This window comes from Crassostrea angulata, chromosome 10, assembly GCF_025612915.1.
Source record: "Crassostrea angulata isolate pt1a10 chromosome 10, ASM2561291v2, whole genome shotgun sequence".
NCBI classification, from domain to species: Eukaryota; Metazoa; Mollusca; class Bivalvia; order Ostreida; family Ostreidae; genus Magallana; species Magallana angulata.
In genome coordinates this window covers 38,796,935-38,819,968 of record NC_069120.1, presented here as the reverse complement: position 1 = coordinate 38,819,968, position 23,034 = coordinate 38,796,935, and the positions used below count along the sequence as shown (strand labels likewise).

Below are 23,034 nucleotides of genomic sequence, written 5' to 3'. Positions count from 1 at the left end.
CTGTCCGTAAACTTTTCACATTTTAAACATCTTCTCAAGAACTACATGGCCAATTTCAACCAAACTTGGCACAAATCATCCTTAGGCAAAGGGGATTCAAAGTTGTGAAAATTAAGGGTCACACCCGTTTTCAAGGGGAGATAATTAGAAATTAATAAAAAAAATTCGAGAAATTTTCAAAAAAACTTTTTCTCAAGAACCAGAAAGCCAGGAAAGCTGAAACTTGTGTGGAAGCATTCTCAGGTAGTGTTGATTCAAAGTTGTGAAATTCATGACCCCCAGGGGTAGGATGGGGCCACAATGGGGGGTCGAAGTTTTACATAGGAATATATAGAGTAAATCTTTAAAAATCTTCTTCTCAGAAACTAATCAGACAGGAAAGCTGAAACTTGTGTGGAAGCATCCTCAGGTAGTGTAGATTTAAAATTGTGAAAATCATGACCCCCGGGGGAAGGGGGGGCCACAATGGGGGCTCGAAGTTTTACATAGGAATATAGAGAGTAAATCTTTAAAAATCTTCTCAGAAACTAATCAGCCACCAGAGCTGAAACTTGTGTGGAAGCATCCTCAGGTAGTGTAGATTCAAAGTTGTGAAAATCATGATCCCCGGGGGTAGGGTGGGGCACAATGGAGGGTCGAAGTTTAACATAGGAATATATAGAGTAAATATTTAAAAATCTTCCTCTCAGAAACTAATCAGCCAGGAAAGCTGAAACTTGTGTGGAAGTATCCTCAGGTAGTGTAGATTAAAAGTTGTGAAAATCATGAGCCCTGGGGGTAGGGTGAGGCCACATTGGGGGGGGGGGGGGTGTTAAAGTTTTACATAGGATTATATAGAGTAAGTCTTTAAAAATCTTCCTCTCAGAAACTAATCAGCCAGGAAAGCTGAAACTTGTGTGGAAGTATCCTCAGGTAGTGTAGATTAAAAGTTGTGAAAATCATGATCCCTGGGGGTAGGGTGAGGCCACATTGGGGGGGGGGGTGTTAAAGTTTTACATAGGATTATATAGAGTAAGTCTTTAAAAATCTTCTTCTCAGAAACTAATCAGCCAGATGATTCTTTATAATTGTTAAGACTTTGGCTCCAGGACAATTCTTCGGCCTCACAAGAAGGTTCGGAGTTTAATGTAGATTTATACCCCATATATAAACAATTGTTAAGGATCTTTTTGAGAACTGCAATACTGAACATGTGATATGACGATAAAATAATCCTGTTAGAAAAGGGACTAATGATTATAAACATAAGAATATCCAGGGAGAAGTGGATTTTATTTATACAGGATCTACATGTATTATATTGTACATTGTCCAGATTGTTTGTATTTTGACTCCATTAAGCTGATTTTATCATACCTATTGTTCCATAGGTGAGCGATGTGGCCCATGGGCCTCTTGTTTCTTGATGCAATGCATAAGTAACACAAACTGGTCCAGGGGCACTCATATCATAAGGACAAATTTATTAAAGAAAATGTGTGATGGATTTCAACTTAATTTGTATCATTTATAACTGAATTAAAACAAGCAATCAATGAATGTACATTGAAATTTAATAAAAAAAAAAATGAATGTTTGTTGAACAGGTGCTCCAGATATATAAAACCTCGTGTTGCAGCAATAATATTTGGTCCTTGTACTGTGTTGTTCCCTCCCAGTGAATGAGGAATAGGACATCTTTTGATATACATTAGGATGAAAATACAGCAAAATGTACAAAATATGTTAATCATCATTAAAATAGTTGTATAACTTCAATTTATCTGACTGAAATGCGTTTATGAGAGACCCATAAGCCAAAGAACTCACCTGAGGCACAATTATCAAGTTTATTCTTATACACATATCTTTCTACATTTTCTTTGAGAAAATCCAAAACTAGTAAGGGAAATGTGATTACGGTACATTATAATTAGACTAGAGCTTCAAAAGCCAAAAAGTGCAGCATGTGAAAAATATATAATAAATCTAGGCATTTAACTATTAGGATTGATTATTCAGACAATAATAAATGTGGTTCAGGGTTTTCCTTCTTTATCCTAGATTCAATTCAATTTCCAGATATACTTTATGTCAATCCAAAAATACTTTTGCACATCCAACCATACCATATTGCCTAAGGGAAGCAATTTTCATAGTACATGTATTACTAATCTACTAAACTCATCTGTCTTTGGTGGAGCAGTCTCGAGTGGACCATTGAATTACAATGGGTCATAACATCAGACTTAGGTGATTGTAGGTGAACCATCATTTTTTGCATGTCACTCAAACACACACGGTATTATTAAGTCCCCATCATTTCTTTGGTTCAAAGTTTTCAACGATTAGTACCAGAAGGTAATGGGGTAATATACTAAATATATATGTCAGGATGTGTTCTTTAATTTACCTAAACTGAATTCTGCACCCCTAGACTATTGGTCAGGTGGTCACGGTCGTCAGATACCCATGGGTGATCGCGTCTTTTAATGGTTGCTATCACCCGTGGTTATCCGATGATGGGGGTCACAGTTTGAAAAGTTAAGAATCTATCATAAATTATATCTGGATGCTTGCTTGGCATTATACATATATCTCAAACTGTAGTTTTGCAGTTCTTGAAAAGATTTTCGGGATTTTTCTCTACATATAATGGTACCTCCCTGTTTAGACAGTGGAAAGAAGAACAACGAAATCAACCATGGATTTTAGACAATGACCTGGGCCTTACTGTAAATTCCTTAAATTACGCGAGCACTTAATTCCATGGTCCTGCTGTTTTGAGTCAAATCGTGAGAATATAAAATCGCAAACGCAGAACTTTTATCCTCATTTCTTTTTTAATAGTTTTCAACTCTTAAGGAAATAATATATATGGCCAGAAATTAGTCCTGACATCTAATAATAGTGAGATTTCAAAATCCGCGAAATGTGCTTCTTAAGATTTTACAGGAATATTAATTTCTCGCATTTAATTAAGAATGACATTATTATTGTCAAGGGACAATGCTTATAATCTTTACATTATAATCTTTCTTGTAAATATTGGCATTTCTTGAGCATTTGTACTTGAGAAGAAGACAGAATTGTAAATAACAATTTGGTTGTGAAAACATAGAACAAATTTTAACTATGACTTTCCATTTTTATTATCACCATTATGTAAATGTCACATGTCACATATAGAATTCAAATACAGTTATTGACAGTAGACAAATGTTTTTCATAATAGCAAAAATTAAGAAATTTGATCAGCACAAGTATTTAAGTTATAAAAAGTAGATAATTGCACCAAAAACGTACAAAAAAAATTAACCACTACCTTTGACTACACATATACTGATTTTTTTGTATAATAGTTATGGAAAAGTACAAAATCTGGTTTTAGCACCAACACAACAAACAAATATTTACAGCTGAATACATAGTTTTAAGTTAAATGCAAATAAATAGAGCAAACACAACCATATTATGGTATCAAGTTTCTATCTGACTACCGTACAAAATCTAATAATCAAACTTCAGAATTTCCAAAAAAGACAATTTTGATGCAACATAACAAAAGTACTGCTTGAGAGTACTTGGTAGTTGAAAAATGGGAAAAAATGGAAAATTTGTTCCATAAAAAATAAACTCTATTTCCGATGTCATTGCATATTCTTCGACTTTTGATTTTAGCTGGGAGGAAATTTGTAACAAAAACTGCCTGAATTTCTTCAAAATATTATTCATAATAATATACATGTACGTGCAAGTTTTTACATACCGGTACACTGTACATTTACAGCTATACAATAATCTACATGTAAACATGTACACAAGTTTTCCTAGATGAAACTACCGGTACATGTTAATCTTTTGATGTTTTAGCACCTGCCTTGCAGTCTTTCAAACCAAGTTAATGTATGCAGATGTTTTTACAATATACCAACCAATGAGACAATCTTGCTACAGAGGTACATGTTGTATATAGTTTACATGGCTGCATAAAGTGTGAAAAATGTGTTTCATATAAAAAAATTATGCTTTTAATTACATTTGAAGGAGGATGAAAATGAGAAGTGAGAAAGAAATTGATGCTGTGAAAATATATCATAGAAAAAATTATGAAGAGGAAAGCTTTATCATATTTCTGTTATATTAAATTTATATTAACAGTTTTGGAAAAATAACAGTAAAAAAAAAAAATTAAGGGACATTCACAAAATATTGTTGTTTTTTTTTTTTTTTATCAAATTAATCTGCTTTTTCTTGCTGATTTAATATCTTTTGGTTGGTATTCAATGTGCAATGTTATTTACATCTCGAGATCACAACAATAATACTTTACAGGGGGGACACATTCTCTCACACTAACCATACAAACAGACACACATACAAAGTTTTAACATGTCTCAATCACTGATACCGATCATGACTAGCACTAATACCACACAAACAAACAAACACACAAACACACACACAATTTTCAATTTTAAGCTTTCTATGCTACTAAAACTTATTTTGCAAAGATAATTAACAAGATCAGTACTATAGAGAGCTGTTACTGAGGGATACAAAAAATACCCAACTCATGGCAACTAATCTTGCTTATACATATAAATTAAAGGGAAGAAATGTTTGTCTTTAAAAGCAGAAGACAACCGACTGCATTGATGACAAGATCATTATTTGAAAAGTTTGTTTCAAGATGGTTATCACATGTTCAGGAATGTTTAGAAACACCCTATTTCATTAATATGAATACATGTCATGTACATTAGTACACCTTTATTCGACCAAGAACTTGAAGCCCTATGAACAACTGATACAAACTTAATACAATGAAAAAAAAAGTTCATTTCTATTAAAAAAAAAAAGGCAACAACATTCATTTGCATGTTCAATGCTGCAAAGTTTCTGTAAAACAGAATATTACAAGCTATATCTACCACTAAATAATGCCTTTGAAATTCAGTATCAAAAAGAGGAATACTCTAACTTTAATGTTGACCTCCATGAAGCAAAATTCACAAAGCCGATGCAGATCAACTATGGAGTGAGCAGCAGAATGACGACTGCCAAATTGCCACTGTTAGCTGATGCAGCAACTCTGTCGACAGTGGGCGGGTGGTGTGTCCGTGGGGTTGAGATATTTGATCTTTCGGTGAACAAAGCTCTGCATTCGAACTCGGGTTTTATTTGTCAGTGCATAAGATTTGAGGTGAGAAGTCAGTGAATGAGGCAAAGGAAGTCTGTCTATTCCATAAATAGTGGTGTTGGCCACTATGCACCGACAAGCAATCTCCTTCAACGAAAGCACTGCAAAACAAAAGAGAAGATTCTTTGAAATTCGGTTTCAGATTTTGAATGAGGTTGCTTTCTGTCAGTTTACTGTTACACAATACATTTTCATGGGGACTTGTCCTACCAAACTGTCAAGAAGTACAAGCATGTGGTAAGGTATTTTGAAATTTCATAAAAAGATAACCTTGATTTGAAAATCATAATACAATATGAGTGTGTCGATAAAGGGTAATACTGCTTCACACATGTACCAATATTATACATGTGCTTTAACAGCATGTTTGTGACAAAAAAAAATACCTTTATCAGTTCCCCAGGTCCTTCTCATTCCATTGCGTTTTAACGCTACCCTGGAGAGTTCTGCAAATGATTCTGTTACATTGAAGTCACACAGAGGGCTGACCTCGAAGAAAGCCATGTCATTCTTCAGAGCGTAGGACTCCGCCATCTGTTCACTAACCTGTCGCTTGTACGCCATGTGCAGCCGATTTCCGACTAATATTTTAGGAACACCTGGTGCATGCTACAAAGTACAAACAACCAATCAAAGCTCCCCTAAATCAGATGGTATTTTCCATTTTAAAACTCCCCCATGTCTGAAGTTTTTGTTATAAAGACTTAAGTACATGTATTGCAGTTAGTTAAGTGACACTCCCCTAACCAACCCCAATTATTCTTACTCTAAAGATCATTGATAGATCAGAATTGCACAACAATCTGAACAACTGTCACTCTAATTGTGAACTTATTTGCACGGGGGAAACTATATAATAAGAGTTTCACAAAATTTATCACCATGGGTACATTTTCAAAAAAGAAGAAGCACATATACACAATACAAATGTATAAAATGACAAATTTTTGTGAACTCTTTTTCTCTGCAAATACATGTACCGAATTCAACCAAACCAAACATGTTACACTGATAACAGAAAATTAATTTTCCTCTGTGAAAATAGCCATATTGTATAGAGGATATCTCTTTTTACCTCATCAATTTCCTTGATCCATCTTGCTATTCCATCAAAGGACCATTTGTTTGTTATGTCATACACTAAAAGAATGCCCTGAAAAGAATTAATTTGAATTACAAAATGTATTTTAAATCTGAACATGCAATATGAAATCTAAACATTTCAACAATAAAATGTACCTACATAAAATGTATAACTTTTAGATCTTTAATAGAAATGTAATACTATATACCATAATGTTTCGTGTATAATACACACTCATGTATAATACGCACCACCCAAAGTTGACCCAAAAAATGGCAGGCCCTATGTATAACACGCACCCAAAAAATGGCAAAATCAACAGCCGCCATTTCCCCAAAAACTATCAATGTTTCATGATAATTTTATAATTCATGCATAATTTCTATAATTTTGTGATCAGAAATTAGTACAGATGATGAAAATCAACGGCCGTCATTTTTCCAAATAACTATCGATGTTTAATGATAATTTTATAACCCAAGCGCAATTACTGTAATTTCCTGATCGGAACGTGGCCCAAGTGATATTAGAGTCAAAGTTTTTACAATTTTACTTAAAAAGGACAGTATGATTTACATGGGCGGTATCAAATATCATTTGACACTTTGTTAAGAGTTTCTTATACAACACCGGAGAAGTTGAAGATCATCATACGTAGAGAAGAACAGCAACCCAACTTAGTGCTTAAAAGTAATAATGTTTGCAGATATAAACCAAAACAACATCAGAAGAAATAATTTAATTGATTAGTTATACTGAAACCTTTTGATTGTTGTTAAATAAACATTGTGAAGAAACGTATGTATGTTGTATAATGTCATTATCAAGTCGTACAAATGATCGATGTATTTTTAGCAGTGATTATGTAAAGCAATAACGTTTAACTGCAAAAATGGACATGAAGTTATCAAGTTTAATAATAAAATCAGAATAATTGCTAATCTTAATGCACTTGAAAACACCCTGTGAAGTCCGACATAAGACAGGTGCATGCTTCTGACGCCGGAAATTATTAAACAAACATTGACCACGCACCGAGTCAACAGGTGGCTGCTTACGTAATGGCGAATACAATGGCGATATTTAAACAAGAAAAAGTGTTGAGAGAGGATAAATCTTTCAATACATGGAAATAAAACTATAAATAAGGTACAGACCCTGAAACGTGCTACTACACCAGTTGCACGGTTCGGTTCGTTACGCTTTTTGAACGGTACGGTTCGCTTTGTGAACGGTACGGTTCGTTTTGTGAACGGTACGGTTCGCTTTGTGGACGGTACGGTACGCTTTGTGAACGGAACGGTTCGCTTCTTGCACGGTACGCTTTGCTAAAAATAGCTGCACGCTTTGTGAACGGTTTGCGCGCTTTATTAATGAGGTAGGCGTGGCCTGCACGCTTTGATTTTTCTCGATATAATTTTGTTTAGTTTTTGCCCGATCTACTTCAGCATGGTGGTAATTATGACAAGAATTTTTCTTTATTTATATGATATATTACAAAAGTATTTCAATCGATCTATTTAAAATCAGCCGGACTTCCATCCATTCCCCCGTTTTTGATACGTTGCGCGAAACGTGTACTCAGTGACAACCGGGAAGCAGGGGTAATTTTAATTTTGATCAATCTGTTATTATTAGTATTTAATTTAGATAAATGTAATCATTAAGATCGATTAAAAGAATTATTTGACTTTAATCCGATATATTTTTGTTAATTCAGCGAGCTGTCGATAATTTTACAAATCGTCTTAAGTTTTTATTTCTATACATGTACTTGAGTTGAAGTCATTCAATATTTCTAATGCATTAAAAATTTCTACAAAAAATTGCCCCGACTTTATTCCGATATTTCTTTAGTTTCCTTTATCGTTGTCTTGATTCTCGGCTAGTTGTTATTATTCATAATTCGTATGATCATTCTTTATTGCGTACTACTGTAGTACTACTGCCGATTCCTTGGTGAATAGACGATGTAAAATTAATGATAAGATAAACAATGAATTTCAGATAAGAAATCTTGAATTAACTGTTATATAGTTTTTTGACACGAATTTTATTCATTTAAATATTGATTCTATGATTTTCTGCAATTGTTCGAATACACAGATTATACCTACATGTAACCCGTCATCGCTTCTCTTATCTGAACTAAGATCGGGTGTATAGTCTAAATATGACTATTAGTTTGTGTTTTTCCGTTAAACTATACATGTACATGTAACATATTCTTACGATATGTACACAACTGGATATACACAACAAGTCAATAACTTTTATATATGTAATGGCGATATTTATCATTCTGTTGAACAAGTGTCCGCTCTTAACTGTATGCATGCGATTTAGCTGACGTTTTACAAATGCTGACTAACCTGTTTATATTTCATTTACCTTTTTACACACAAACTTGTTGTAAATAGGGCACGAAAAAATACCCGGTAATCAACAAATGAATGTTAAAGGTGATAAATATATAAGAATTTATCATGTAACAAAATAATACGACAGCGAGGGAAAACGACTCTGATCGCCAGTACCTGAATTATAATCATGAAATCGGAAAGAAATTATTGTTGAATAATTTAAAATAGGAACACTCTTTTCAATAGGGATTTAAGAAAACATAAAACAAAAATGTTTCATTCGATAATTTTCTTCTAGCCCTATAGGAGGAGCCAAGTAGCACGCGGCGCATGGCGTGATCTGTACTGTTATACTTAAACTGATTGACAGGCGAAGCACGTGGAGTCCTGAGATAAAATCCCGCTCAAATGACTAACTGTAGAAACTTAAAGCGAAATAATAAAGTTCAGTAATAAAACTTAGATTTAAGTATTATAATCAACACACAAGTTCTCTCTCTCTCTCTCTCTCTCTCTCTCTCTCTCTCTCTCTCTCTCTCTCTCTCTCTCTCTCTCAATTTGAGGGTGTATGTGATTGTGTGCAAACAATTTTGAATTATTAGATTTTTATTTGTATGAATTTAATTCATTTATTTTAGACTCGTGGTTTTCACAACGATTTCAACACAATGACTAAAAGTTTGTACAGTGGACGATGTACATATAGATTGATCTTGACGGTTAAAATTTCGAGGCTATTTCACATCACACGATATTAGATTGAAAATAAATTTAAAAAGAGCTGTGTTTGTGCTTACATGTACTTGTTATCTCATTCAACTATTTATGATGTAATTTATCATACTTTGATACATTAATGTACCCGGTAAATGATATTTTATCGCAAGTTAATATGTGAAAATCCCGCATGTACAGAGTCGCTGAATTTTTCTACGGATCCACGCGCCGATAGTCTTACGTGTAGTTGTTTGTGTCCATTTCTACAGACAGTTCTTTTGTCTTCTAGAGATTAAGAAAAGCTACGAAACTAACAAAGTATAAGTAAGATATATTTAGACTATACACACGACAGATTGTGATGAGTTACCTAACAGGTGTCCGTGGAAAGGTGTGAATACCGGCATCTCGTGTACACCTGTTTAAGAGTCCAAATATACAGAGTTAGTTGTAAAGTACAATAACTGCTAAAAAACAAAGAAACACAATAACACCTGTTGTGTATAGAACCAAAGATCAGCTTCTGTACTCGTGTTTCGCGCGAGTGATTTTTGTTCATGTGAAATCACGACGCCATTACCAGCTATGCGGGAAATAAAGTTGAAAGTTATTTTATGGAATGCGTGTACTTTTCCCCGTTCAATGCTTGCATTTAATAAAATTATTTAATAAATATAATTGTGTGAACGTTAATAGTTTACAATGTTTACGAAATCGGCGATGCAAGTTTTGTCGAAAAACAAAAAAATGATTACGGTCTAAGAAAGGAAATGTTTTTGTAACTGTTTTAATAAGAATAACAGTTTTAAATCTTAGTATGTGTTATCTAATCCCGTATAAAAAATCTAGCTAAATATTGAACTTATCTGGTCAGCGATAATCTCCGTCCGTACTCATCTAAAGACATTAGGTCAATAAGCCGTATATGGAAGTTGCACGCTTATTGCACGGTACGGTACGCTTTTTTGTCCGTCTGGAGGCGGGTCTTGCATAAATTATCTTGCACGCTTTTTGCACGGTACGGTTCGCTTTGTGAACGGTACGGTTCGTTTTGTGAACGGTACGGTACGCTTTGTGAACGGTACGTTTCGTTTTGTGAACGGTACGGTTCGTTTCTTGCACGGAACGGTACGGTTCGTTTTAGAGGTGTAGTAGCACGTTTCAGGGTCTGTATTTCTGATGCAGTAAATTTAGTATACACTCCTACAACTTGCCAAATACACTATATATCGACAGTCACTACTCCCGTGGTATCAAGAATCATTTGAAAAAATGGGGTAAAATTTTAGTTTTATGTACAACACGCACCCCCATTTTAGACCAAAGGACTATGTGTGGTATGGTCAAATATCTGCCCCCGATTTCAACCAATTTTTAAATAGTATCGTATAAAAATGAAATCTTCACAAATCATTGTAAAGAGGATGCCTATAACTTTAATCTTGATTTTAGTCATCATTGCTCACTCGCTGTTTATCTATGACGTCACCTAAATGACCTAATTCCCGCAAATTTGCAAACAAGTGAAGATAATCTCATTTTTGCTCTATATATTGCATTCGGAAGTATAGAGCGCAGGTCTGCTCAAGTGCAATTTTAACATATGTTTTTCTTTAGATAGTTATACATATTATACTAAAAAATGGTACTTGAGCAAGCCTGCGCTCGATGTTTCCCAGTCGAAAAACCATCGGAAAACACCTATATTTTGCTTCAAAACCATCGGAAAACACCTATATTTTGCTTCAAAACATCAATTTATCAAAATAATGCAATATTCATGACGTCATTTCTACGTTATGACGTCACTGTGGTGATAACCTTTTACACCTTTATTTCCAATATGATTTAAACTATCTTTCATCTTATTTTAAAGCTCTTTCTAAAACATTGATTTTGGGGGGCAAACATTGCATAAAACCGCACTTAATCCTTTTGGCTGAAAAAAAGTGTGTGTTATACACGCTACATTACGGTACATTGAAATTTTTGCCCTGATTTATTTTGGCCCCTTTTGCCCTTGTTGTCAGCGGTGACTTTAAGGCTTGTTGAATTCAAAACAACTTTTTAATTTCTTTTTTCATAAGAAAGAGTATCTATCATACTACCAAGCCTAAGCAAATTTGAAACGGGGCGTAACCTTTTTTTTGCATGTGTAGATGGGCGAAAGAAAAACATGGAGTGAAAATGACCCTGTATACAGTACATACCTGAGCTCCCCTGGAGTAAGATCTAAATATAGTACAGAAACGTCCCTGGCCAGAGGTGTCCCTGTATTAAAAAAAGACCCAGAATATAATATACAGTTTGTAAAATAGAAAACATGTAGGATGATGACCAATGTCTCAGTACCAGTATACCTGTACTAGATTTGGTACAATAACATTGTAGATCAAATTGTGATGCATATCAACATCAGCAGAAAAGACTAAACAATTATATATTTGATACAAAGCTTTTAATGAACAATCATCCTTGTGATGATGATCCTACTAATACATGAAATACAAGTTATACACCCCCCCCCCCCTTCTAAACCCCCCCCCCCCCCCCCCCAAAAAAAAAAAACACCAAAAAACAAAACAATGTATGGCCATTCTAATACTTTTACATCTACTGGATTAGAGACATAAATCTATCTGTAGTTTCAAGTACCGGTACAACATACAAGATGTTGTTTAAAACATAACCAGCATCAAAAGTATTTCATACCACAGCTGTAGTTTTACCCTCTTCCCATCCAGAAGGATTGTGGTGGTTTTGTAGTCTATACCTGTAAAAGAGGGAAAGTTCTTTTAATCCAATGTAATCTTTAATCTTTTTAACAAAAATATTACAGAGGTAATAAATTAGAATAATTCTATGGAGGGCAAATCTGCATTAACAAAAAAGTACATGTAGTTACTAGTTAGTCTATGGTAGAATGAACCTTAATGATTTAATTCCCAACTATAATTTATTGACAATTCGTCCAGTTGGTGATGGAACAGTTAAACTATTTTTTAAGATTAAAGCTCATTTTTCATTGTTATCTAAAAGGACAATCGAAATTGGGATGTATAGAACAAAAGTAAACAATCTTTTTGTGATTATATTACAGCTGTAATACTATCAGCTCATTGATAGAGAGCACTATTACTGATGCAAGGGTCAAAGGTAATATCCAGATATGCATGATGCACACATTAAAAAAAGATGTATTTTCACATGTGATTAAATGACCCTTATATACAATCAAGACAATAATTCTTTGAAACTATAGAAAGTATAGAGTCCAGAGAAAGCTAGATTAGCGGAAATGGGAATTTGGCCATGGACTTATTGCAATTAATCTACATGTAGGCAAGACATCAATCAATGTGCGCTTGTCTAAAATGAACACAATAGAAATATTCAAATGAATCGAAGCTTAATATCAATGCGATTATGTTTCATATGTAGACCTAACCAGCACCATGTAATCATTCTTCTAGTAGAGTCTATTCTCTCATAAGTCATAATGATAGATAATCTTATGAAAAAAAATTACTCAATATTTAAAAATAACCACAATTATAAAACTTGAAGAACTAGTCAAAGATGCTGTACATATTGATAGAGACAGTGCATGCAGCATAAATCACTGAGAACTCTCCTACAACCCTTACCATCAGTACTAGGATAAGGGGATTCCGTCGCACCATCCTCCATCCCACTGAGCAGCTCTTCCTTCCCAACATCACTGTCTCCCACCAGTAAAAACTTCAGTAAGTAATCATACGGCTTCGGAGATCCAGGACCGTTTTGCAAAGAGCACATTATAACACCATGTCTTTTAAAGAACGCTTTTTACAGCTAAGTACGGAGAAATGTTCATAAATCTACATTTTTCATAGGCGAGGCATATCGTCTGAAGCTACATGTTGCAAATACGTCACAGATGTGGCCAAAATTTGTTAATAACATGTAAACATAGATCACATCAACAATTTGCGCAGACCGGAAGTGCCAGTGCGCCTGCCTTCAAAGTGAAAGGAAGTTGGCGGGCTTTATGACTACTTTCACTTTACACAAATCACTTCAATTTGGTAGGAGTTATCACTGTTATGAGATAACCCATGGGAGACCAGGAAAACGTAAGTAAACGTATATTATTAATCCGTAGGTTAAGTATCAAACTATTGTAGTGAAGACTTTTGACTTTGACAGTTTCATCAGTATTTTCTTTTTAGGCCTAGAACTTAGAAGATAAGGCTACTGAAATTAAAGTTTGTTCATCTCTTGTCTGATATGTTATTTTTTACTGCATTATCGTGCTGTGACAAATTGACAATGGATTTTGATTTTTGTAAAATTGATTAACTTTATGTTTTACAAACAATAACTGAATTGATAATTTCAAAATCCGTAATTGATTTGTCGTGCATGAAGAGAACAGGGGCGGATCCAGGATTTGAAGATAGAGCCTAGAGGGGACGCCAGTTTAAGGTAGGGGGTTTGGGGTCCGCCTTGAGGCCCCAATTGGGTTAAGGGGTCCAGGGGACAAAGCCCCCAGAAGCTCCTAGATTCTAGTGATTTTGTAGGGTAAGTAATTTGGGACAGATCTCACGATGTTGATCAAAAACCAGTTAATGCTTGTCTTTTTACAAGTAATATCAATCCGTAGTACATTTACCCATGTAAAGTGGGAGGGGGTGAAAAACTGATGCTTCAGTCCCTCCCACCCACATTAGAAAGTATTTCAGTCTGTTCAGATGCAAAGAATATGAAGGTCTGCTCTTACTGAAAATGTATATCCACATGTGGTCGGTCATTGATATGCATGTCAGATTGTCTCATTATCAGAGTGGCTAATCCTTGTCAGACTGAGGCAAAGAATGTGAATATGATAAAGCAGTAATTTTAATTTTTTAATTCAAATTTGATGAGAATTTATGGCTGTTTCTATGATAAGATGTAGCACCTCCGCTCATTGACTACCTGCATGTAGATTAATGTTTTAAGAATGGACATCCTGCTTCTCGGAGTTCATCCAAGACTTAAAAAATATAATGAGCCCTCTCTGTATGAATAAAATATTATGAGGAACACCAGTTGGTGTTGAGTAATTACCATTTTTCAATTATGCATGTGCTCAGATGATATGCTCTGTAATTTTGAAAAGGTCATCTTAAGAAAAAATAAGTAAATATAACCACCAGCAGAACCTTAGTTTAATAGATTAATGGTGTCACTGTAAGTATTAATTTTTATTTCAGAGGCCGAAAAAGTCTACACAGATAAAAAAGGAAAATGTCAAGAAACAAAGATTACTTGAGGTAAAGATGTATGAGTGTCACTACAGATATGTATAGTGATAAATACATGTAATTGAGCTTTAGAAAAAGACAGAATGTGAAATATTTATGCTTAAAATGTTTAAAGCAATTCATTTAAATAGCTGTAAACATTAAGTAAAGTAATCAGTTCTGGTAATATTAATACATGTATACACATTGATGGAATTCTAGTGAACAACACAGCTAGCTGTATGATATACATGAAACCCTGGTATATATTTAAAATATCTTTCAGAAAAACTTCCAGAAATCGAAAGCACAAGCCCATGTTAAAAAAATTTTACAGGAGCAAAAAATGCTCTGGCAAAGAGAAAGAGAACATGGAGATTCAAAAAGTCACAAGGGCAAGTTGGTTGTAACTGCAGATTTGTATGATCAAGCCAACAACTGTGTCTCAGAGACTAATCCCAATGAAGAAAAATCAGTTAAGGACTCAAAATGTCCAGCAATTCATACTTATGAAAAATCCTTATCACCAGAAACAGATCTTTTCCTCAGTGATTCAGAAAAAAGTGATTTTGTTACAAATATAAAAAAGTCTTCTGAAAATGAAGAGGCAAGTAGTTTGGTTGATAAACCTTGTAGTAATTCAGAGCCTAGCAGTTCTTTGGGAACTCTTCCTTCACCCTCAGGATGTAATGGCAAGAAAGCTTTATCTCTCAAAGCAAGGCGCCGAAAGACCTTAAGCCCCAACACTTTCTCAAGAAATAAGAGTCAGAATATATCAAAAGAAAAATCCTCTGAAAGTGAACTTGCAAAGTCTATTCTTATTGCTGATGATGATGAGAAGGAAAGTGTGAAATGTGTAAATGATGAAACACTCGAGAACACTGTAGAAAATTTTCCACGAAAGACATGTAAAACAAGCATTGACTCAGAAAACACGGACAGTTTTAAATTGCTCGACAGCCAGTCATCGTTGGATTTGTTCCCTCCTTCTATTGAAGCCTGTGAAAAAATCAAAACCAAGAGAAAAAGAGGGAGAGGGAGACCTTCCAAATGTCGCAGAGCCTCTCTGCCTGCCCCTGTGAAGAAACCCAGCATGAATTCATCGGAGTCACAGGAGAGCCAGGAGCTTGAGACTCTGATACTGCTGCAGGAGAGCTTAGGAATGGGCAGTCCGATAGAAAGAAGAAAGACGAGGAACTCCCGGTCCTGTCAGCCAATCGTTCTGTCTTCTCTCTTTCAGTACATTATTGATGAAGCCAAGAGAGAGCAGGGGCAGAAAGAATTTGCTCTTCCTGGCTACACTTTTGGCAAACTTATGGAGAGTAAAAGTTCGCTTGAAATTAAGAATGAAGCTATGGAGGCGGAAGATGCTGAAGATAAATGTGAAACGTTAAAAGAAGAAAATGAATTTTCTCAGACTGAAAGAATATCCATGTCAACAGAAGTTGACAATCATTCCACATACACTGCATTTGAATCAGAATGTCAAAACAATGGAATGCAAAAACAAGAAAAGTTTATTGAAGCTTTTGAGCAACAGGCGCCAAAAACCGAAGAAGTAGAAAATGTGCCAGACACAATATCTTCTCCAGTTGCTCAATGCAATGCAATATCAAATTTTCCATCATTAACTTCAATGCATTTAAAAACAGGAGATTTTAGTGATGTTTCAGATTCAGAGTCAAAAGATATTGAGGAATCTTATGCAACAAAAGAAGCAATGGATAATAAAGTTGAAGAATTAACTGTTGATGAAAAACACAATACAAACAGAGAAACTAATAGTAGTGATGTCCTTATGTCCTTTGATGAACCAGTTTCTGTAACTGTCTGTCAAGATTCTCAACAGCCGCCTGAACAGATGAAAGTCTCACAGCAGAGTGAAGAAGATTCTCAGGGTGAACAAGACCTCAACAGCAGCATAGGGTCTGACCAGCAGACAGAGAGCGATGATGACAACTTTGGCGATATCCTTAGAGAGAGAATGGCTACAAAGGTGAGAATAACTGGTATTATTTCTCAGGTGTAGTACGGTAACCATCTGAGGCGTGTTTAGCAAAGTGAGTGCTTGCAAATGCTTACTAAAATTTTGTATACTTGCAAGCACCCAAACTGCTGAATACGCTACAGGCAGACCTCAGTCAAATCAAATGGGTCATCAATTTCGAAAACTATCTGATTTAGCCCATCTAATATATTCGAGACGTTAATTTCAGATGTTAATTTCAGATGTGCATTCTATTTTGTGACACTGATATATCTCAACACTGTGGCATATTGCAACAATTATGAAAATGTCTGTTTTATTTTAAGTTTCCAATAGATGACCCAGTGATACAGAGCCACATTACAGTGGTGCCACTGAACAAGAAGAAGACGGAGGTGGTGGTCTGTCTGTGTCAGAGATCCCTGTCCGTGTGGGCGGTACAGAGCAAGGAGTTCAACAGCCTCCAGAAGTGGTCATTTCCCCAGGTACTGTAAAACACAGCTATAGCAAGGATAGGCAATTTTGACAGGTGTAATAAAACTGTTATACATATCCAACAACTCTTTGATACAATTGAAGAATTTCAAGAGGAAGAATGTAACTTCACTATAAATGTGAATCCATTTTATGCACATTCACTGTCACTCTGTTTTAGTGAATGTTAATGCTATAGTAAGAAAGTTATTAACAATTTTTTCAATTCTTTAATAGTGTGAGAATAAAAATCAATGTATTAGGATTGAATTTATATTTTGACTGTAATTAACTGTATGTCTTTTAACCATATCAATTTATTGAATTTCCAGGGACAGACAGCGATTAGAGGGGTCTTGATGCTTCCAAAGTCATCTGAAGTCCGATTTGCAGCCATTTTAGAGGGTTCTGGTGAACTGGGTTTATACTCTGCAGTTTTCCAAGAGGACCAAGCCTTCCCTTTGTTCAAGATTTCAGACATTCAGGCCCCCACTCACCAGTATGTACATGGTATTTCTTTTTGGGTTGAAGAGAGTTTAAAAACTTTCTTTTTTTTTAATTTGTTTATTTCAGTCTTCATATACTTTAGGAGAAAATCTTTCATATTCCATGCATTTTCATTCCAGAACATCTTCAATACTTTGTTTATTCAAACTTTACAATACCTATAATATCATATCAGTAATTCTCCAGGATGTATCATTGTATAATCTTTTGGTCAAGTTTTCCTATTGAATTTGAAATTGGAATTGCATTTGGAATACATGTATACAGTCAAAAAGGATTTAAACAGCTTACAGCTAAGAGTTCACTGCATTAATTAATATTTAAAATAAATCAAGAAAGGGACCATACATAGAAGATTTCAGTAAATCTACCACACCTTGTTTTCAGTTTCCATTAAACAGATATGTTAACAAATTGTGTATTGTAATGAAAAGAAAGTTTGTACAAGCTAGTTCACATGTCAGAGTGAATTCTTAATATTTTCCACAGATTTCATGTTTGTGCAGTCACATTCAACGAGGTTGTGATCTCTCAGTGTAACTCCAACTTAATACAGTTGCTAAAATACACCATGGATTATGAGGTAAAGACATTATCTAAAACCACGTCTCTGGAGGAGGCGGCTGGTGTCCTTGACACTGTGTGCTGTATCCAAGGGCAACAACAGGCCGTGGCAGGATACACGAGGGAGGGAATGCTTCATATTTGGTTAGTTATCTCTGGAAATACAGTTTTGAAACCACTTACTGGTACATGTAAATCTATAAAATTATTGAGCCCATTGATAAATGAAATTTTAAATTATTGTGAATGACTGAATATCTAAAGTTTAATACTGAACTTATGACCATCATCTAATCATCTTGTATTATAGTGTATACAGTTTATAGATTTTGAAGTTACTTATGTCATTATCTTATAGAAGATAACCTTCTGGAGTTAGGATTATAGACAAGTTTATTTTATGACTCGGTTCTTTTCTATTTTGTTGCTTCTTGTTTGTAGGAACCATGAGCTGGGAGCATTAATTGTGTCCATCAACTTAGCAGTTTATTGGCCACATACCTCGCATCTAGTCACTGTGTTTCATGAAAAGGTAAAGATTATTTTCTGTATTTTCTGTTAGGTTTAGATTTTTTAAATCATTCAAATCACCATCAAGTCAATTTTATAGTCTACAAATTTACATTATATATAGTCATTCTACATAACAAAAGTTTGGCATGATTAGTCATGACACTTTATAAAATTTACTACAGCTGGTCAGTTTTAAAGTTAAATATTTGTTAATTTTTGTCAAACCAGTGCACATATTAAATACTATAAACCAAGTCATATATGCATTAGATAATTAACTCAAACTGTGAGCAACATCTACTTTCAATATTTATAACACCCAGATACAAAACACACTTCTTGAAACAAAAACACAACTTGCTAATGGAAATTGTCCTGGATTAATTTACAACTGGCCAATTATGACTTTAAAAAATGATGATTATAAAAATACATGAACTTGATTTACAGTGAATAAAGGCATAAATTATCCTGTTCTTTTACATGATACAGGGATCTGTTTTGTCCCCTGATGGCTAGATTTCCCATTCTGTTACATGATACATGTATAAGGGTACCTGTTTGTCAATGTTTTCTGATCTTTTAAACTATTTAGCAGTACCGGTTCTGTAAACTTTTCCTATTCTTTTAAATTATCTAGGGGTACCTGTTTTGTCCCCTGATGGCTAGGTCTGACTGCTTCCTGGCAGGCTGTATGATGCTGGTCAACCCCACAAATTGTCAAACGCAGGTACTGTTCCCATTCAACAGCAGGAAGTGGAAAGGGTGAGTGTGTGTGTGTATATATATATATATATATTCTACTAGCCGGTCCTATGATATCACGGTAGTTAAATAATTTTGTCGAAAAATCTATCAATACGGAAATATTTCCAGAAACTAATGTTATTGTGAGTTTCCTCTATTATATACCTCAGTGATGTTCAGCGTGCCTCTGTTTACCATGTCTAAAAATATCCTGATGTCAAATATCAATTTCAGCACCTGCTACTATATGTAAACAGAAATACCGCGATACCATAGAACCAGCAATATGATAGGGAAAAAATATACTATAAAATTCTGCATTTCAAGTGATGAATATTTCTAATGTGTGCTTTTATTATCAAGATTATCTGAGGTAAAAATTATTATGGCATAGAGCTTCTTATATCAAATAAATGACATGCTTTTTGGATAATCAAAAAGGAGGGACAGTTGCATATCATTTATTATTTGTCTGTAAATGATAGACCTAGATAAACCTCAGGGAAATTTCCTAATATACAATATGTTATACCGTAATCTATAATGTATCCAGTACATGTACGGGTACTGTCTGCCGCTTATTGCATTTTTAGCTCACCGAGACGAAGTCAAGGAGAGCTTATGCTATACCCTCGGCGTCGGCGGTGGCGTCGGCGTCCGGACCTGGTTAAAGTTTTTGTTGCAGGTCCTGTATCTAAGCTATTACTTGTCCTATCTTCACCAAACTTGCATGGATGATGCATCTGGACCTACCTATGGACTTGAAAGACTTGGATGCTGAATCTGGGTCCTAAATTTCAGATGCTGGAGGAGGTTAAGGTTGTTGGACCAGGTTAAAGTTTTTGTTGCAGGTGCCCTTTGATAGCAGTATCTTAGTTACTGCTGGTCTGTACTTCACCAAACTTGCATGGATGGTGTGCCTTATGATACTGATGCACCAGACAGGCTTGAGTGCTGAATCTGAGCTATAGGTTTCGGATGCTGGAGGAGGTTAAGGTTTTTGGAGCAGGTTAAAGTTTTTGTTGCGGGTACCCATTGATAGCAATATCTAAGTTACTACTGGTCCTAACTTCACCAAACTTGTATGGATGATGCGTCTTATGATACTGATGCACCTGACAAGCTTGAATGCTGAATCTGAGCAATAGGTTGTGGATGCTGGAAGAGGTTAAGGTTTTTAGAGCTGGTTAAAGTTTTTGTTGCAGGTGCCCTCTGATGATTATATCTTAGTTACTACTGGTCCTAACTTCACCAAACCTGTATGGATGATGCGTCTTATGATACTGATGCACCTGACAAGCTTGAATGCTGAATCTGAGCAATAGGTTTCGGATGCTGGAGGAGGTTAAGGTTTTAAGAGCTGGTTAGATAAAGTTTTTGAAACAGGTGCCCTCTGATGATGATATCTTAGTTATTACTTGTCCTTACTTCACCAGACTTCCATGGATGGTGTGTCTTATGATACTGATGCACTTGACAGTCTGGTTTCGGATGCTGGATAAAGTTAAGTTTTTAGGAACAGGTCACATGTTTAATAGATGATAGTACTATTTCAAACTTGCATAGTTGATTTAACTGTAATATGAATGAATCGCAGAGGTAGCTTCAGATGCAGAGCTTGATCTCCATTATCAAAGATGCTAAAAAATAAATCTTAGTTATTACTGGTCCTAACTTCACCAAACTTGAATGGATGGTGTGTCTTATGATACAGATGCACCTGACAGGCATGGATGCTGAATCTGAGCCATAGGTTGCGGATGCTGGAGGAAGTTAAGGTTTTAATTGCTAGTGCCCTCTGATGATGATATCTTAGTTATTACTGGTCCAAACTTCACCAAAATTGCATGGATGATGCGTCTTATGATACAAATGCACCTGATGGGCTTGAATGCTGAATCTGAGCCATAGGTTTCAGATGCTGGATGAGGTTTAGTTTTTTGGAACAGGTCACATGTTTTATAGATGATAGCTTGCATAGTTGATTTAACTTTATTATAAATTAAATGCAGAGGTTGCTTCAGAAGCAGAGCCTGATCTCCATTATCAAGGATGCTAAAGAAATCTCCTACCTCACTCAAACCAGCTCGATAGATGGATGTGTTTGTTGATAAATGATATAACATGATTCCTATGATAAAGTATTGTATGATATGAAACAATATTGTTTGATATGATACAATATGATATCATATGTTATATTATAATTATAAAAAGTTATACGATACGATATGATATTGTATCAATTTTTTGATATTTTATGATATGATTATGTATCATGATATTGTTATGTATAGTATTGTATATTATGATACAATATTGTATAATATTATATTGTATTTTTAATTTATTATTTCATCACATGATACAATTACATAAGATATTGCAAAATATTATATTGTATCCTATGATACAATATTGTATATTCTATAATATTGTATCATACAATATTGTATAATATGATATGATATTGGTTTCAGTAATATAGAATTATATCACATGAAATTGTATTATATGATATTGTAATATTATATAATATTGCATCATATGATATTGTATGATATGATATTGGTTTATATGATATATTATCATATCACATGAAATTGTATTATATGATATTGTTATATATTTTATTGTGTCATATGATGCAATATGTATAATATAATAATGTATTTTATAATATTTTACCATATCACATAATATTGTATCATTTGATGAGATACAATGTTGGAATCAAATTATATTGTATTATATGATATACTATCATATAATGTATCAAATATGTTTCAGTGTCATTCAATACAATATCATTCTATATTATACAATATAATATCATGTTTCAGTGTTATGATGTATTATGTAATATGATATTGTAATATGATACTATATTGTATTATATTTTATGATATTGTATTATGTGATCAAATACAATAAGGTATAACACAATACAATGTCATATCATACGTTACAATATCAAATCTCATTATTGTTTATTACGGTATTTTATTTATTATATGATATATATTATATTAGAAATATGACATGATGCAATATTTAATTTTATATCATTGTATTGATTAACATATGAACATATGATTATCATAAAAAAATTCATCAGATGATATACGATATTTTGTCAAAACAGAATCCATGAATATCCAAGATCATAAAGTATGATTTTCATATAAAATGATAAAGGTGGTCTTATGAAGGTGATGTCTCATAAGGGTGATGCTCCGTCTCGGTGAGCTTAGTAATCTATGATTACCTATGTTTACATGTATGTATTCTCATTGTTTGATTAAACATTCAACTAACTTTCAAACATTGTTTTTATATCAAATTGTAGATGCAGAAGAGCTTTTCACCTTGATGAGTACATAGCAGCTGTGAATAACAGTGGTTCTCTTCACATCTGGGACAAATTCAATGGAGATATGGTTTCTTGCATGGAGAAAGCTGGTGTGCTGGGAATGAGCTCTCACAGGAATAATATTGTTATAAGCAGAGCACACTGTATACATTGTTTTACTGTTCAGTAATAAATTTGTTGTATACTTGAGCTTTTGTTTGAGTTGTAGCAAATACCTTACATGTTCAAAAACAAGTTAAACAATTAATTCTCTAAC

The 23,034-nt window shown here is 34.3% G+C and overlaps 2 protein-coding genes across 3 annotated transcripts; one reads left to right on the top strand and one right to left on the bottom strand.

Annotated features, from left to right (window-relative positions):
* Window positions 1-3,112: 3,112 nt before the first annotated feature.
* Window positions 3,113-13,322, bottom strand: LOC128164713 (ras-related protein Rab-40B-like). The gene is made up of 6 exons (XM_052828706.1): window positions 12,994-13,322; window positions 12,059-12,119; window positions 11,557-11,617; window positions 6,258-6,335; window positions 5,569-5,791; window positions 3,113-5,283 (listed from the first exon to the last, which is right to left on the bottom strand). Exons 1-6 carry the CDS (start codon window positions 13,142-13,144, stop codon window positions 5,057-5,059), a joined length of 801 nt encoding a protein of 266 aa, XP_052684666.1. The 5' UTR covers window positions 13,145-13,322; the 3' UTR covers window positions 3,113-5,056.
* Window positions 13,323-13,362: 40 nt separating this feature from the next.
* Window positions 13,363-22,967, top strand: LOC128164705 (dentin sialophosphoprotein-like). Of its 2 annotated transcripts, none has more exons than XM_052828696.1 (9): window positions 13,363-13,461; window positions 14,584-14,643; window positions 14,900-16,609; window positions 16,927-17,085; window positions 17,407-17,573; window positions 18,071-18,289; window positions 18,587-18,677; window positions 19,299-19,423; window positions 22,755-22,967. In XM_052828696.1, the coding sequence occupies exons 1-9, from the start codon at window positions 13,444-13,446 to the stop codon at window positions 22,945-22,947; spliced, it is 2,742 nt and encodes a 913-aa protein (XP_052684656.1). In that variant the 5' UTR covers window positions 13,363-13,443; the 3' UTR covers window positions 22,948-22,967. The 2 variants fall into 2 exon arrangements, with proteins under 2 accessions (XP_052684656.1, XP_052684657.1); XM_052828697.1 differs by lacking the exon at window positions 13,363-13,461 and adding an exon at window positions 13,496-13,909.
* The last annotated feature ends 67 nt before the right edge of the window (window positions 22,968-23,034 follow it).

Coding starts and splice junctions, on each gene's coding strand:
- LOC128164713 (XM_052828706.1), bottom strand. CDS start 13,144: ATGTGCTCTTTGCAAAACGGTCCTGGATCTCCGAAGCCGTATGATTAC. Junction 11,618..12,058: donor AGGGTAAAACTACAGCTGTG/GTATGAAATACT, acceptor TTTTTAATACAG/GGACACCTCTGGCCAGGGAC. Junction 5,792..6,257: donor GGATCAAGGAAATTGATGAG/GTAAAAAGAGAT, acceptor TGTACTTTGTAG/CATGCACCAGGTGTTCCTAA.
- LOC128164705 (XM_052828696.1), top strand. Junction 18,290..18,586: donor GAGGGAATGCTTCATATTTG/GTTAGTTATCTC, acceptor TCTTGTTTGTAG/GAACCATGAGCTGGGAGCAT. Junction 18,678..19,298: donor TCACTGTGTTTCATGAAAAG/GTAAAGATTATT, acceptor TAAATTATCTAG/GGGTACCTGTTTTGTCCCCT.